The 13,656-nt window shown below is 35.0% G+C and overlaps 1 protein-coding gene across 2 annotated transcripts in view; it reads left to right on the top strand.

Annotated features, from left to right (window-relative positions):
• The first annotated feature begins 5,220 nt into the window (after positions 1 to 5,220).
• Positions 5,221 to 13,656, top strand: part of LOC139954900 (uncharacterized) — a 30,518-nt gene continuing 22,082 nt past the window's right edge. For both annotated transcript variants that reach the window (XM_071954891.1, XM_071954883.1), the window contains exons 1-7: positions 5,221 to 5,816; positions 6,191 to 6,610; positions 7,819 to 8,076; positions 8,698 to 8,832; positions 10,523 to 10,672; positions 10,969 to 11,103; positions 12,677 to 13,033. In XM_071954891.1, coding sequence (XP_071810992.1) covers positions 5,762 to 5,816; positions 6,191 to 6,610; positions 7,819 to 8,076; positions 8,698 to 8,832; positions 10,523 to 10,672; positions 10,969 to 11,103; positions 12,677 to 13,033 — 1,510 coding nt within the window. In that variant the 5' untranslated portion in view covers positions 5,221 to 5,761. The remainder of the gene's footprint in view (positions 5,817 to 6,190; positions 6,611 to 7,818; positions 8,077 to 8,697; positions 8,833 to 10,522; positions 10,673 to 10,968; positions 11,104 to 12,676; positions 13,034 to 13,656) is intronic.

The following is a 13,656-nucleotide window of genomic DNA, read 5'->3' as shown; positions in this document are numbered from 1 at the left end:
CAATTCAAATATTTATGATAAAGAGCACGTTTACAATCAATTATAACGTTACAAGTATGTAACAATAATATAAAGATACTGCAAGATCACAAAGGAGAGAACTTAGCCGCGGTAATTATTTGAAATTGTTGGCAAAATCGGTTACAAATGCGATTCTGCGAAGCTTCTGTTGGCGTTTGTGGTTTGCGGATTCGGAATTTATAAATTATAACGCAAGACAAATGTCAAAGTTCAAATTTAGTCGGATCATACTATTTAGCACTAGGAAGGCATTTTGCCTACCAATTGTTCAAATTGCCGAACAAAGTATAACATATTTTTTTCAAATTTATTATATAGTAAATATTTCATATTTTTAATCATTGCGGTACAAAAGTTTAATCGTTTAATGATAACTGTGATAAATATGACAAAGATTTATTTTACACCCCTCATAAGTTGGCTAGTTTAGCATTTTCAATATATTACGATACGGTTAATCCTCACGAACTTACATTCAATAATTACGCCTAAAATAAAAGCAGTCAACATAGTCCAAACCCAGTTGGACCAGTGTGAAACCTAGTTCAACCCCAACAGGGCAAGTTCACCAGTAAACGTAGTTCAAACCCAGTTGGGCTTGTGCAAACCAGTGAAAACCTAGTTAAATCCCAGCTGGGTCAGTTCACCAGCCAATAGTCCAAACCCAGTTGGGCCAGTGCAAAACCAATGAAACCTAGTTGAAGCCCAACTGGATCAGTTCAAACATAGTTCAAATTCAGTTGGGCCTGAACAAACCCAGTTGAACATTGTGTAAACCCAGTTGAACCTAGCTCATGTACAGCATAGCCCAGTTGGAACCCAGTTAAACACAGTTAAAAACCAGTTAAACATAGTAGGCCTTAGTAGAACCTAGTTGATTTTTTAACTGGGTTCTACTGGAATTTCTACCAGGGAATCTGAGGGGAATATCCAAAGTATTATGAACTTCTAAGTGCAACATATTGCAACAAACGTCACACTACAACACAACACCAGTCCATAAACTAACTATAAAGTCAAGCAAGTGATAAAATTTAATCTTTTCAGTAAATCGTCATTACAAAATAATCGAGAATTGATTTTGTTCATTTTGTCAACGAAGCATTGTTTTTCATATATATTATACTTTAGTCAAAATGATTTACTTCCATGTTTGTTGGCTAGCCTAGCCAGCTATTAAAACTACCTCTTTAATCGATTTTTGCATCTTTAGTCAACTTTATTAAAATAAATTTCAAAGTTGTTTTCAATAACACACGTAAACGTTGGTCAAAATCAATTGTGACTGACGTAGCGATCAGTCTTACAAATGGACAGTACTATGGTTATACTTCATATGTGTGGCATGGAATGTACAATTATTAGATGGTTCTTATAGCTTCCACACCAAGAAGGTGATGGCCCTACTCTTAGCGCTATCAGGTACGTACTAAAGTAGTTCATCAAACTTTACTTGGTTGCCTTACTTATATAAAGTTACGAACACAAATGCTCCATTGAGTATAAACGTTTAAAAACAAATTTTAAACAATTTTAATTTTGTCAAATTATCTTCAACAAAATTTTGGAAATACATTCAAATGAAATTGTCATCTTTTGGAATGTATTCCTGCTTCAATATGTGAAAGCAGTGCAGATTTCTGGCTTGGAATACCTTTCACAAAAGTCAGATTCCTTTCTTACGTGTGTTTTGTGTTTTAGAGTCACTACGAGTATACTAAGAAATATCTATTGGGGGTATCACCCTCTGGAAACCTGGGCAGAACCATAAAGGAATTCCATAGAAAATAAATTCTCCCTCTAACATGTAAGCTGTGATTTAAAAAACAAGTAATACCTGCAAACGCTTCAGCTTCTAGGGTCTTAGCCCTCTGGACTCCCACAAGAGCCCTGAGATACATTCCATAGAAATTTAATTGTAATTCCTCTACCTGACAAGTATTTTGCGCCAATTTTTCTAGTGGCAGTTGATAGGTACACCCCTCAAAAGAAAATGTTTCTATATAAGTTTAGTTGAAACTCCCCCGTCCCACACCACTGCCCCTCAAATGGAAATATCCAATAACTGCAAAGTAAAAGCCAAATCACATGAAACGTTAGAATTAACAGGAATACCGCTTTTTTAAAATATGTAAAAAAAAATATCAATAATCATTATTGTAAAGAAAATAACAGAACACACTCCTTTATAAAACTTCCTGATTTGCCTCGAGCCCTTCCATAAATGTTTAGTCCACTGCCTAAATCTGCGCCAGGTTATTTTTAAAGAACCCCTCCCAACCCCCTAACTACTGTTCCATCGCCTTCATCATACACAAATTACTGTATTTAAATCGTATTTATGAGTTGTTACTGTAAACCATTTTGTCTCATTAGTTGCAAATATATAAGCTAATCGAATTTTTGATGAAGATAATGAAGAATCTATACATGTTACATTGTTTCGCAATTTAAAGGGTTCTCTCCTGCTTTTTCATGATCATGATTAAATTCCTTTTAGCTTTTCCGCGTCTGAGTACATTGATTATCGCTGCAGAATGACTTGTTGCGACACCTAAGCACAGCGACATCTACGAATGACTAACCTACTTTAATTCAAAATAAGATGGCACTTAAATCAAACTCATTTAGACACTACAGTGAGTACTTACCTGTTCCATTTCAGTTACGTTTTGCATGTTTGCATATTCTAACCTCTGTGTAAACGTTATTTTTCCTGCCTATATTATTTTACTTTGTTTCAACGTTTGCTTCTTACTTTCTCTTTCTTACACAGGCTCAGTACGCGGAAGTGCTTCTCAGAGAAACTGATAACATATAATATTAACTCTTTATTTACAAACTGTATGATATTAAATTTCTTTGCATTTGATTAATGATAAAGCTGTACATCGCGTTGTATTTAACATGACAATGTAGACAAACCCACAATTGAAGTATAATGTAGAGATAAGGCGTCTGGAAACAAGCTGTTCTTTTATTCAGCCAAAGATTGAAAAAATCTGATCCAAACCTTAGTATTTAATATAATTTCGTGCAACTCATTATAAAAAAAATATTCGATTTATGATTACTAAAATTAATTTATAAGTGCTTATAACTAATTACTCTTAATTAACGGGTATTCACTTTGTATGAATATTTATTGGGTTGAGTTAGAATAATGCAAAATTACAGTCCAACTAAAGACAGCTTAACGCTATTTGTATGGAATCAGTTATGCCTAAGCCTTAAATTCAGAATATGTTTTTCTCTACCATCGTTTTTTAAGAACAAACATATCAACAACAAACAAGCAGATCCTTGACGATAGTAGACCCTTTGGGGAAATTTAAGTAAACTTAGAGGCTGACGAGATCTAAAAGTTCTTTTATCTTTCTGTTTCGATCGTCACAGAATGTTCATCTTTGCACATAAAATGTGTATTTCAGTATAACTACTACTTCTAATAGTCAGCATTTTAGATAACCTTCCAAATAGTTGCAAAAGTCGATGTATCAAACTGTCAGATACAAGAAACAAGATGAAATTTTACACTGTTGTATGACACTAATGCAAAAAAAAAAAGAAAATGAGATGAAATCGTATTGTCTATAATAGTTATAATATAGAGAACGAATCTTTAAAGGTGATGAAATGGCATACTGCCTTTCCAAATATGTATATATAGGTCTACGGTAACTTATATGAAACGACGATTGCGAATGTGATTGTTTACTATACACTTTAATAACGGAAGGAATGGATGACCCTCTTAATTGAATCATACTTCGGTGAATTTCCTGTCGCATTGTGAGAACAGTTAAACCCAAATGTTCTCAATTGTTTATATAGACCAAACGATGGGTAATTAGATGGTGATTAGTCACGATTAAATATACCATCGAATATAAGGAAGTACTGCGACATTATGACACAATGACACAAGAAGACTTAATATCATGGATCATTATACCACACAGAGACAATTGTTTAGCACTCTTGTTTATAAGTTACTGATAACTAATCAGAGATCACGATAGTTGCGATGCTTTCTCTCAACATGTTTGTGTGAAGAATACGGAGGTCTTGATGTGAAAATCGGCAAGGTACTTCTTCTGGTCTTTGGAAAGCTGTGCACATTGGAAATGGGTTTCTGACTCTGTAGCTATATCATCATACCACAAAGTAGTTGAATAACCTCTTTCGTTTAATGAGTTTAAGTAAAGGTTCTGCATTTTCTTTGTGAGTCTATATTTTCATCGTATTCTGTTGAATTGTCTAAGCATGAGTTGATGTAAAGATGTTCTAAGAAAAAAAAACCTTCCTGTGTGAATGGGATTGAGGTTTTGATTAAAAGAGAAACAAATGATAGTATACTTACTTTCCCGTACCTAAACCAATATGAGACACTTGATATATTATTATTAACAATAAGACGTGTTACTTTCCACATTGGAGGTGTTTTCGTTTCACTTTCAATGTGTATTTTCCCAAGGATCCTTTTAAATAGGTCACTGTGAAATTGGCTCAAGGTATATCTGGGAGATATATATCTTAAAAGATCTAAAAGACTGACCTCGGTCAGCTTGCGGCTTTGATAAGCCAATTAGACTTCTTCGGTATCCTGCCTGTATGAAGATCTAATGTATATAACCATGAGAAACATTATTTTGTCAATTCGTGAATTAAAGAGTTTAAAGGGGACACAAACTTCCATCTTAGCTTAAGAGAAAGTGATCTTTTTTGGAAAACAACTACTCAAACGACGGTAATGTCTTTCTCAGTTTAAGAGATATATCATAGCTTAAAATCCGTGCCTGGGGGCTGTTATATTAAACATCTTTGATGTCATAGTGACACCATGATCTTAAACCTTACTATCGCTCATTGTGTGTGTTTCTTTACATTGTCAAGGTAGAATGTTATGAGGTTTGACACCGAAACCAGTACCATCCTTAGGTCAAGCAAAGAGCTTTGATATTTTAGATTCAACACTTCATAAACCCATCTCCATGACAGATTCATAGGAAAAAACGTTTAATTAATACAGAAAAAATGTGAATAACGCCCTACAAAGGAAATCATGTTTCAGTCTTGTGTGTCAAAGAACATTAAATCTGTGATTCTTCCAAATTTAATCAGAGTTTTCTTCATTGTTTGAGGAAATTGTTCGTTACTGTTATCTGCATCACATACTGAAGATCGATTATTATAGATTGGATCGGCTTAACCATAAACTAGACTCATAGCAGTAAACTTTTAGTTCAATTTGCTGTTTCTTTCAATGACGATTTGTCATTTGAACAATAAGGAAGAGTCTATCAATCATAGAAGTGAACAACTTAGCAATTGGTAATCATGTCAAATCGAAGAGATAAGATTTCAAATATCTGACCTACTTAGGACTTTAAGCCTGTCACAGCCAGTCGGGACAATTTCCTACTTATAATACCTCTCTAACCTTTACTCCAATATCATGCACTCAAAGCACTGGTATTGTAACGTTATCCTGTAGTTGCTGAGAATATGTTTATTTATAAGGAAACGTGCAACGCTTGTTATTCTAACGTGTGTTTATGTGACTCGTGGAAATTTAATGGAGAGCTAAACCAGAAACTTCCTCATTTGCATTTTACTGACAAGGTTGTTCAGAGCATTAAACTATCATCCTGTTAGTGCTATTGGGGTTTCATGCGTTGGAATGAATGTAAAAGAAGTACAAACACGTCACGGCGTTTAGATTGGAAATCTTGAGAAAATGGAAGAATGGATCGCTGTTTTGCTGTTTCTAAGCTTACCTGCGTTCAATTTCGGTAAGTACCGGCACCTATAGATAACGACGGTAGACTAAGATAACTGCACGGAATACGAATCAGGTTGGTGTTCTAAACCAATTACAATGCAAACAAGCCTGTATATGATACAGTATTACTATACTGAGTAACTGAGTGTTATGGATGCAACTTTGTTCACAACATTCCAAAATAAGTACCGTTATTAATATGAATTAATATGATCTAATAAAAGTCAGAAGTCAACATATGCTTGACTTGGGGCAGTGTTCTTATATTTATATATATTTTATTTGATTTTCTTATGCATAGCGTATTTTAGCCAATGATGCACTTTTGCAAGGTTATGATATTTCTTCAGTTCTTCCTGTTACAAAAGTTACTCTTCTATACAGGTTTCTACTTAGATTCCTTATGCATCACAGCTAATCCAAAGGGTGATCCTGAAGGAAATACTGCGTTTATGGGCGTGGTCGTAAATAATGGCATTCATACCACCAGATCGTATCGCAGAGCCGCATGGACCAATAAACAAACTAACAGAATCTATCCGACATATGGAAATACATCATGTGATCTCTCCAGTGTCATCACCAAGCCAACGGATGAGTTAAACCGTTGTGGGTTTTTTATTGATACCAATATAGTGCAGCGTAATATCGGGCAGTCATTCATCAATGCTGATACGGTGATATTAACAAACAGTTTTGGTAATACACAAGAAAGAAAGAACCTTCGCTTTGGTGTGTTTCAATGCAGTGCATCGACACAAAACTACACCTACATCTCAACCGTGTCAATAATACCAGACGAAGGTAAGCATTTTAGCTATAGGTGAAGTGCAAAGTGTTACTTTGTGTTCGGAAATCATATTAAAGTTATCCATGTGAGATCTTCATAACTTCACACGTAATGTGACCGATGCTTGAGCCAACCCCTTTCACCCTTTGTTGGCCGTCGCTTCTGATTTTCTTATCAATTTACTGATTGTGGAATGAACGAAATGAACTGAATTTACGTTTGTGGCCATTTTGTCTGAGAATAAGATTTCAAGACTTCCATTTTTCCTTTCAGTACACTGTTTAATAACATCAAAAGGAAAAGTTTCTAAGATTTTCAGGCACAAAGTTGTAAGAAGTTGTAATCATTTGAATAACATAAGCGTTGTATGTCACACAAGTGGCTGTTCCACGAACTAAGCAATATTATTTAGCAAAAGCAGGCTAATTCATACCGATCAACTACGGTGTAGAAATTATACAGCTTCAAATATACTTTTGGCAGATGGTATTGGAGATATTTTGCATATGCTAAGTAGTACATTTCTGTGCTATAAATTTATCATTCTAGCCTACGTCGAACCAAGCATTCGCAGCCATAAAATTGGCGGATGGATAACACAATTGATCAGTAAACGTTAAATTCATATTTTGACCAACATTTTAGCCAAAGCGAAAGAAAGATACATATCCTTCCTACCAAATAAACACGATTAACCCTATAACATTTTCCGAGTTTGTAACAGGCAGAGGCTCTACTGTTGGGAGTATGTTAGAATGGTCTCCTTCTTTTTTTAAAAGACCATGCGTAACAGAATTTCACCAGTAGATGCAAAAATACTGAAGGAACATTTAAGTCATTTAATATGAACAAAAGTTAAGCAAAGGGAGGGCACTCTCTCTGCAATAAGTAGCCAAGGGGTTTATAGCTGTAGTAGCTAACCGTAGTTATACAAACATGTCTTGACTTACTAATTACTAAGGTTTATTTATGCCAGATATTTTGCTTTCATAACATCATTGGCTACTTGTGAAGTTCAACCATTAAAATATGCAGCTAAAACAGTGGTACGATATTTTCTACATTATAAAAATATTGCTGTTCATGATATCTTAAAAGAAAAATATCTAGTTAATGCAGCCGATCGATGCTTTTGCATTCCTTTTATATCTATATCGTACTTTTTGTTGTCTTCATCAAATATTAGAGATGACATATTTGGTTTTATTGTTTCGTCACTCAGCTGAATTTAAGCCACCTGCTTTCACCATTACCGCAAATCTTGACGAAAGAGTGACATTAAAAATGTTGGCGTCAGACAGTACATCGACAGATCAAGTACGTTGGCGGTATTCGTGGGGTTCGGTCACAAGGCAGTTATCTGAATGGAATGGAAATACTACACCAGTCATTGAGAAGGTTAACACCAGTGATGCTGGAGTATACGAGGCGTATACGAACTCGTCAAATACCAGTGGATACGTCAGGCTTATCGTTCGAGGTAACTTTAATCGTTTCATGCAAATCAGCTGACGTACCGTTTAATTAGTATGATAATTGAAAGGTTATATGTAAGTTAGGTCTTTATCCATCTTTGTAGCTCGAAATTCTGTAGTTAACAATCAAGTAGTTCAACATAATCTAACATGTTAGATCGTTGTGTAAAAATACTAAAACGGATTGAATAACTTTAAGAACGTCTGCTATTTATCAAATCTAATATCAAGAAAAATCTAGTTTTTATGTGAATATGTCTCTGGTTTATACACCTTAACTGACCTGGCATACATACATTAAATTTGTTAGTATCGAAGTTATGTTAGTTATAGGATTAACTTATAAACAAATAATTGGATCAGCCTCAGTTAAAAACAGTTTCACTACGATTACACGGTTTTCTACAACATACAAATGTTGATGTCCCCAATGGTATGTGTATTGCTTCCCTTACAAATCGTTAAATGTTATGCAACACTTCGTTGTTCGTGCATCGTGTCATTAATGTGGAATGTTTGCTCAGATACTTACAAATTCTTCAGCTGGGCATCGTACCACCTGATTGGAGCAAAATCTGCTTTAGACGCATCTTTTAATACCAATCAACCGATTTTTACGTTCACAGGTTGCAGGTACAATTTATGGGGTTTCCCCTTCTGTCAATGGACTTGTCCGGTGTGCTACAATGGTGGCATCTGTGACGATGTCTCCGGAAGATGTGTATGTCCTCCGGGATTCACAGGAGGACAATGCGAGCAAGGTATTTATGCATTTATGTATATATTGTTATAAACATACACCATTTAAAGTTCTTAATGTTTGGATTGCTACATATGCTTTGGAAATGAAGGCCTGGATTTGTTTATTTATTGCTCTTGAAAATATGAATAGAAATTAACAAGGATAAAGACTCAATACAACACAGACAAAATAATACATTTTGAAAACTGACTTTATTACTTAAACATAAATACCCAAGGGATCCAATGTTTCTCCCAATTTGTTCAGTCAATTTTTCCGAAAAATCAACTTTTGCTTTTTAAAGTAATTCCTTAATTAATAATGAATGCGTTCGTTGACTAAAGGATTGTCCTTATGTTTTGTTGAAAATATCAAAAAAATATGACTTAAATTCAGCACCGGATTAATCTCACTACCGAACAGTAGGACCGATCTAACTTTATATTAATAGTAGCATTACGAAAGATTGTATGAAAGTAATTCCATTTTGGGGGGCAAAATCACAAACAAAAAAATAAGTACTGAATAGTCTCAGTATGAATCAGACAACATGTGCACTGTGTACTTGATTAAATAATACCAAGTTTATGTAAATATTGCTTGGTAATAATCATTCTATGCAGAATACGGCACTGGAACCAGCAAATATACACGTCACTAGAAGGGACCACACAGTACAAAGTTCAATCTGTACTTGAGAAACTCAGGGCATTTGTCCATGTATAACTTACAACTTACACGACATAAAGACTGAAGAAAATGCTTGTCGACAAATTTACGATCAAAGTTGCCATCAGTCAACAAAATATGAGTAAAACATTTAATAGGCTTGCATAAAAAACATGGACTACCAGTATCAGTAACCATTAGCTACGAAAATTTAGCTGACTTAATTAGGCCATAGTTTTCCAAACAATTGGTTTTTATGGAGTACTTCTTGAGGAAGTGAGCAAAGGAAAGAAAACCACCATCATCCTCAAGCAGATCATTATTAAAAAGTACTCCACTATTACCCTAATGTCGAGTCGATGATTGATGGGAAGATTGCTGTCAAGGAGCTGTCCATGAGAGAGGATTTGACAAATGTATTCAAATGAATGTAGGCAAAATTTAAAACGTTCCTTTGAGGAACGATGCCGAATATTCAAACTCTGAAGTTTAACCATGGAGCTATAAACAGACAAAGTAGCCACCCTTCTTTTGAAGCCGTTAATAATTATCATATATTTCCGTAAGTGCAAACAAGCAGGGACATTGTCTGGGTGTCTAAGCAACCTGTAAAATATAAACATTCAAAGAATTACAGTGAATAGAGACGTTCACAATCCTAAGACCTTGCAATCCCAACTTGAAATTTTTCACTAAGCGAGAAAATTAGGAATTGAAGTAAAAATACCTGATGATGTTTAACTGTAACCATACCCTTCCGCCCCCCCCCCACCCATAAGAGATACAGTATGCACATTTATCCCTCAAGGCTGATAATATCCAAATGTTCCTAAAAGACGTATCAATGGGAATGTGGGGGAGGGGGGGGGGGTTGCATGACAGACCTAATTGACTTGGATCGATACTGACTACGAAAGTAGTTCATTCTTTCATACATATATTTGATGCATATAATTGAGAGAATTAATTATAATGTGATACACATCTTAAAATATTATTTTCAATGCATTAATGATAATATTTCTTACGAACCATGGAAGCTTGTCCGTCTGGATATATCGGTCGACGGTGTGGAATAAGTTGTGCGACTGTTATTGGTGATGCTGATTGTCGAGGTGTAGAAATATGTCTCCCTCATCCTTTTGGGTGCTCGTGTGCCCCGGGCTTCACCGGTCTTGATTGTAAAACAGGTAATCAAGTGTTTTATCTTTTATCAGTATAAACATCCTATCTGTATGTTTCGTCATACTCTGGTACACTGGGGCCCTAATGATGTGCACTCTTTGACCTACAATTTTGCGTCCTAGTTATTTTGTTTTTCCGACAGAAACGTTGGTTTTGTTAATCTTACTTATATCCTGAATATCTTTAATCCTTTGATCCCTGACGAAAATAATGCAAATATCCCTGCGAATTTAGCCACGTCTTTTTAAAGTTTGTGTGTCATTGCAATGTGCTGATACTTGTTGCAAATTTCACTACGCAGATTGTACTGAAGGAACATATGGTGCTGGCTGTACATCATTATGTCACTGCAGCCATACCTCTCTATGTGACACCAGGACTGGGGTCTGTTTAGAAGCTGGCTGCAAAACATCATGGAGTGGACCAATGTGCCAAGGTATGGAAAGGGAATTGGTAAAAAAAAAAATTGCATCAATACATAACAACTCACCAAAAAACATCATCTAAACTGTAATCAATAAAAAATTAAAAAATAGAAACGTTATTCCCTTAATGCACTCAAAACGGATTGGAAATAGTTAACTCAGAAACATAAATATTGCTGTATCCAACTGTAAGGACTCATCTGGGAATGGTTGGTTGATTTGGCTCACTCTTCTGATATAAGGCTGGAAACCCGCTACTTCAGGTGAGAAAAAAAATTTGTTCGCCTTTGATTTTTATAACGGTGACATTTAACTAAAAAAATAGCCACCATAGTTGAAAGCGTTGACTAGGAGGGAAGTCAAACAGTCGATACCAACCTGGTATAGCGTAAAAAATGTAAAAATAAAAACTTTATTAATAATTTAGTAGGTAAGCTTACAAATTTGGAATGGTCGAAAAACTTATATGCATACAACTTGTTTCAGACACTGAGTATTAAACGTGAACATGATTTCCACCAATTACCTTGTCATGTTATCATTGTGTGGTGTCATATTGTCACTACTTTGTTAAGTTGTACACCTGCCGTGTTTTCCTTCAATTTGCTTTCCATATTTGTTCGATGTGTAGTAGTTGTATTGTTACTCTAACGTTAGCGCCATAATCAGTCAACTGTTGAACCCACGTAATTTCAGTAGAAATTAAAAGGACACCTCTACTATGTAAAAGACAAACTTGAATAATCAATTAAGTATAAGGTTCAATATTTAAGCGGTAGCGCTGCTAAATTTTTATTTTATTTCTGAACTATTATAGACATAGACATTAAACGAAATAAAATATTCATGGCTCTCTTTTGGCTATCATTACGTCTCTATCCAATTGGTGTCACTCATCGTGATGGTAGAGTGCACTTCTTCAACCGTGATTCTTTCTTTTTTTTTTAAACCTAGCGAATGCTATTATATTAGTTTGATTAATATCTAAATTTTAAACAAATTTTATGTATATGCAAGGTCAAACGAGGTTCCCAGAATTAAGTTTTTGGAGGAGATATGTTTTTGGATTTGCAAGTTAAACCTCAGAACAGAAGAACAAAGATTGAGACAGGAAAAATACTAGTCACAATTGTTTAGAACACAGACGAGAGATATCTGGCCGTGGCTCCCTCGTAAAACAAAGTGGAGAGGACATTGGTTGAAAAGCCTACTTACAAAACAAGCAGACATATTTACAGCCGTACCCGAGAGTTCCTAATAAAAATATTCGATAACTGTTAACTTATTAACCTAATACTTAAAACTATAAATGTCTGTAATTGCTTAATGGTTATGACGGCTTACTAAACATTCGGTTGTTTCAGCCATTGTGAAATTATAGTTAGTGTATTATCATCTACACTGAATTAGTCGTTTCGTCTACATTGAAATTCGTCGTCAATATTTTTATCATAGGAATATTAATGGCAATTAGTTATATCAACTGTAAAGGCCTTATTTAAGTAACAGCAAAATACTATGTGACCAATTTAGACTAGTTTGCCTTTAGCAAAAAGTAAATGATATTATTTCATGTTTGTTTAGCTAAGGTCTTCGACGCTATTGGATATGGCCGCCCTGCCACCATAAAAATTGGTAAAACTTTCACCGTAGAAGGATTGACGACTTTTGAGACCATCCTATCCATTGGTCGAGAACTTGAAACAGGTAGAGAAGAAACTGGAAGTGGACTAAGAAGTCAAGACGCACCACTATCAAACATTCCTCCTACCTCCGGCCTGCCTGACGGGGAATTATCTTTCATCACCACAAACCGCAGTCGAAGATTAAAACTGGATAAGTCGGTATCCAACGGCTCTCATTTGGGAGTGTACTACATGGAACTAATCGAAGAAAAGCTTAGACAACATATAGAAATACTCAAACAGTCAAACAAAGACGGTATCTTATTTTAATTTTGTCTTGAATGAATTGGCATTCTTTCCATGAATATCTACTACATCAGCGACACTGATTAAATAATTATTTCTCGAATTTGAAATCCTCTCAGGAATAATAATTATGCTACACCGTATTTTTTATTTAGTTTTAGAAACAAATGAGAATCAAAGTATTCATCGGCTTAGTAAGGGATTATGTCTAATGAAACACGAAAATCTATATTAAAACATTGTGTATTTCTCCTGGACTTGATTGAAGACCACGAAAATGGTTTCGCTCATGAAACACCATTCAGCGATATAAATAGATAGCTGGAAATATGTTTTTTATCAACTAGTGGTTGGTAACCGATCTAAAACGTCCAGATAACTAGTATAATGTAGTGCAGTGAAAGCTACTGCAAAGTACAAAATATTGTATAAGTGAAGCTTAGACGCAAAACTAACCGTTTCATGGTATAACCAAAGGTTAAAGGTATATCAGCAGCAATGGTAGAATTTAAGTTATTGTGAATTGCATTGGAATAACTAAGAGTACTTTGGAAACCCTGTGATTGTTTTTCCCTTCGTGTCAGGTTTCACCTAATGCCACTTAACATATAAATGCAGAATGTAATAGAGACT

This window comes from Apostichopus japonicus, chromosome 2, assembly GCF_037975245.1.
Source record: "Apostichopus japonicus isolate 1M-3 chromosome 2, ASM3797524v1, whole genome shotgun sequence".
In the NCBI taxonomy this organism is placed as follows: domain Eukaryota; kingdom Metazoa; phylum Echinodermata; class Holothuroidea; order Aspidochirotida; family Stichopodidae; genus Apostichopus; species Apostichopus japonicus.
The sequence above is the reverse complement of the archived record's forward strand: the minus strand, read 5'-3'. Positions and strand labels throughout refer to the sequence as shown.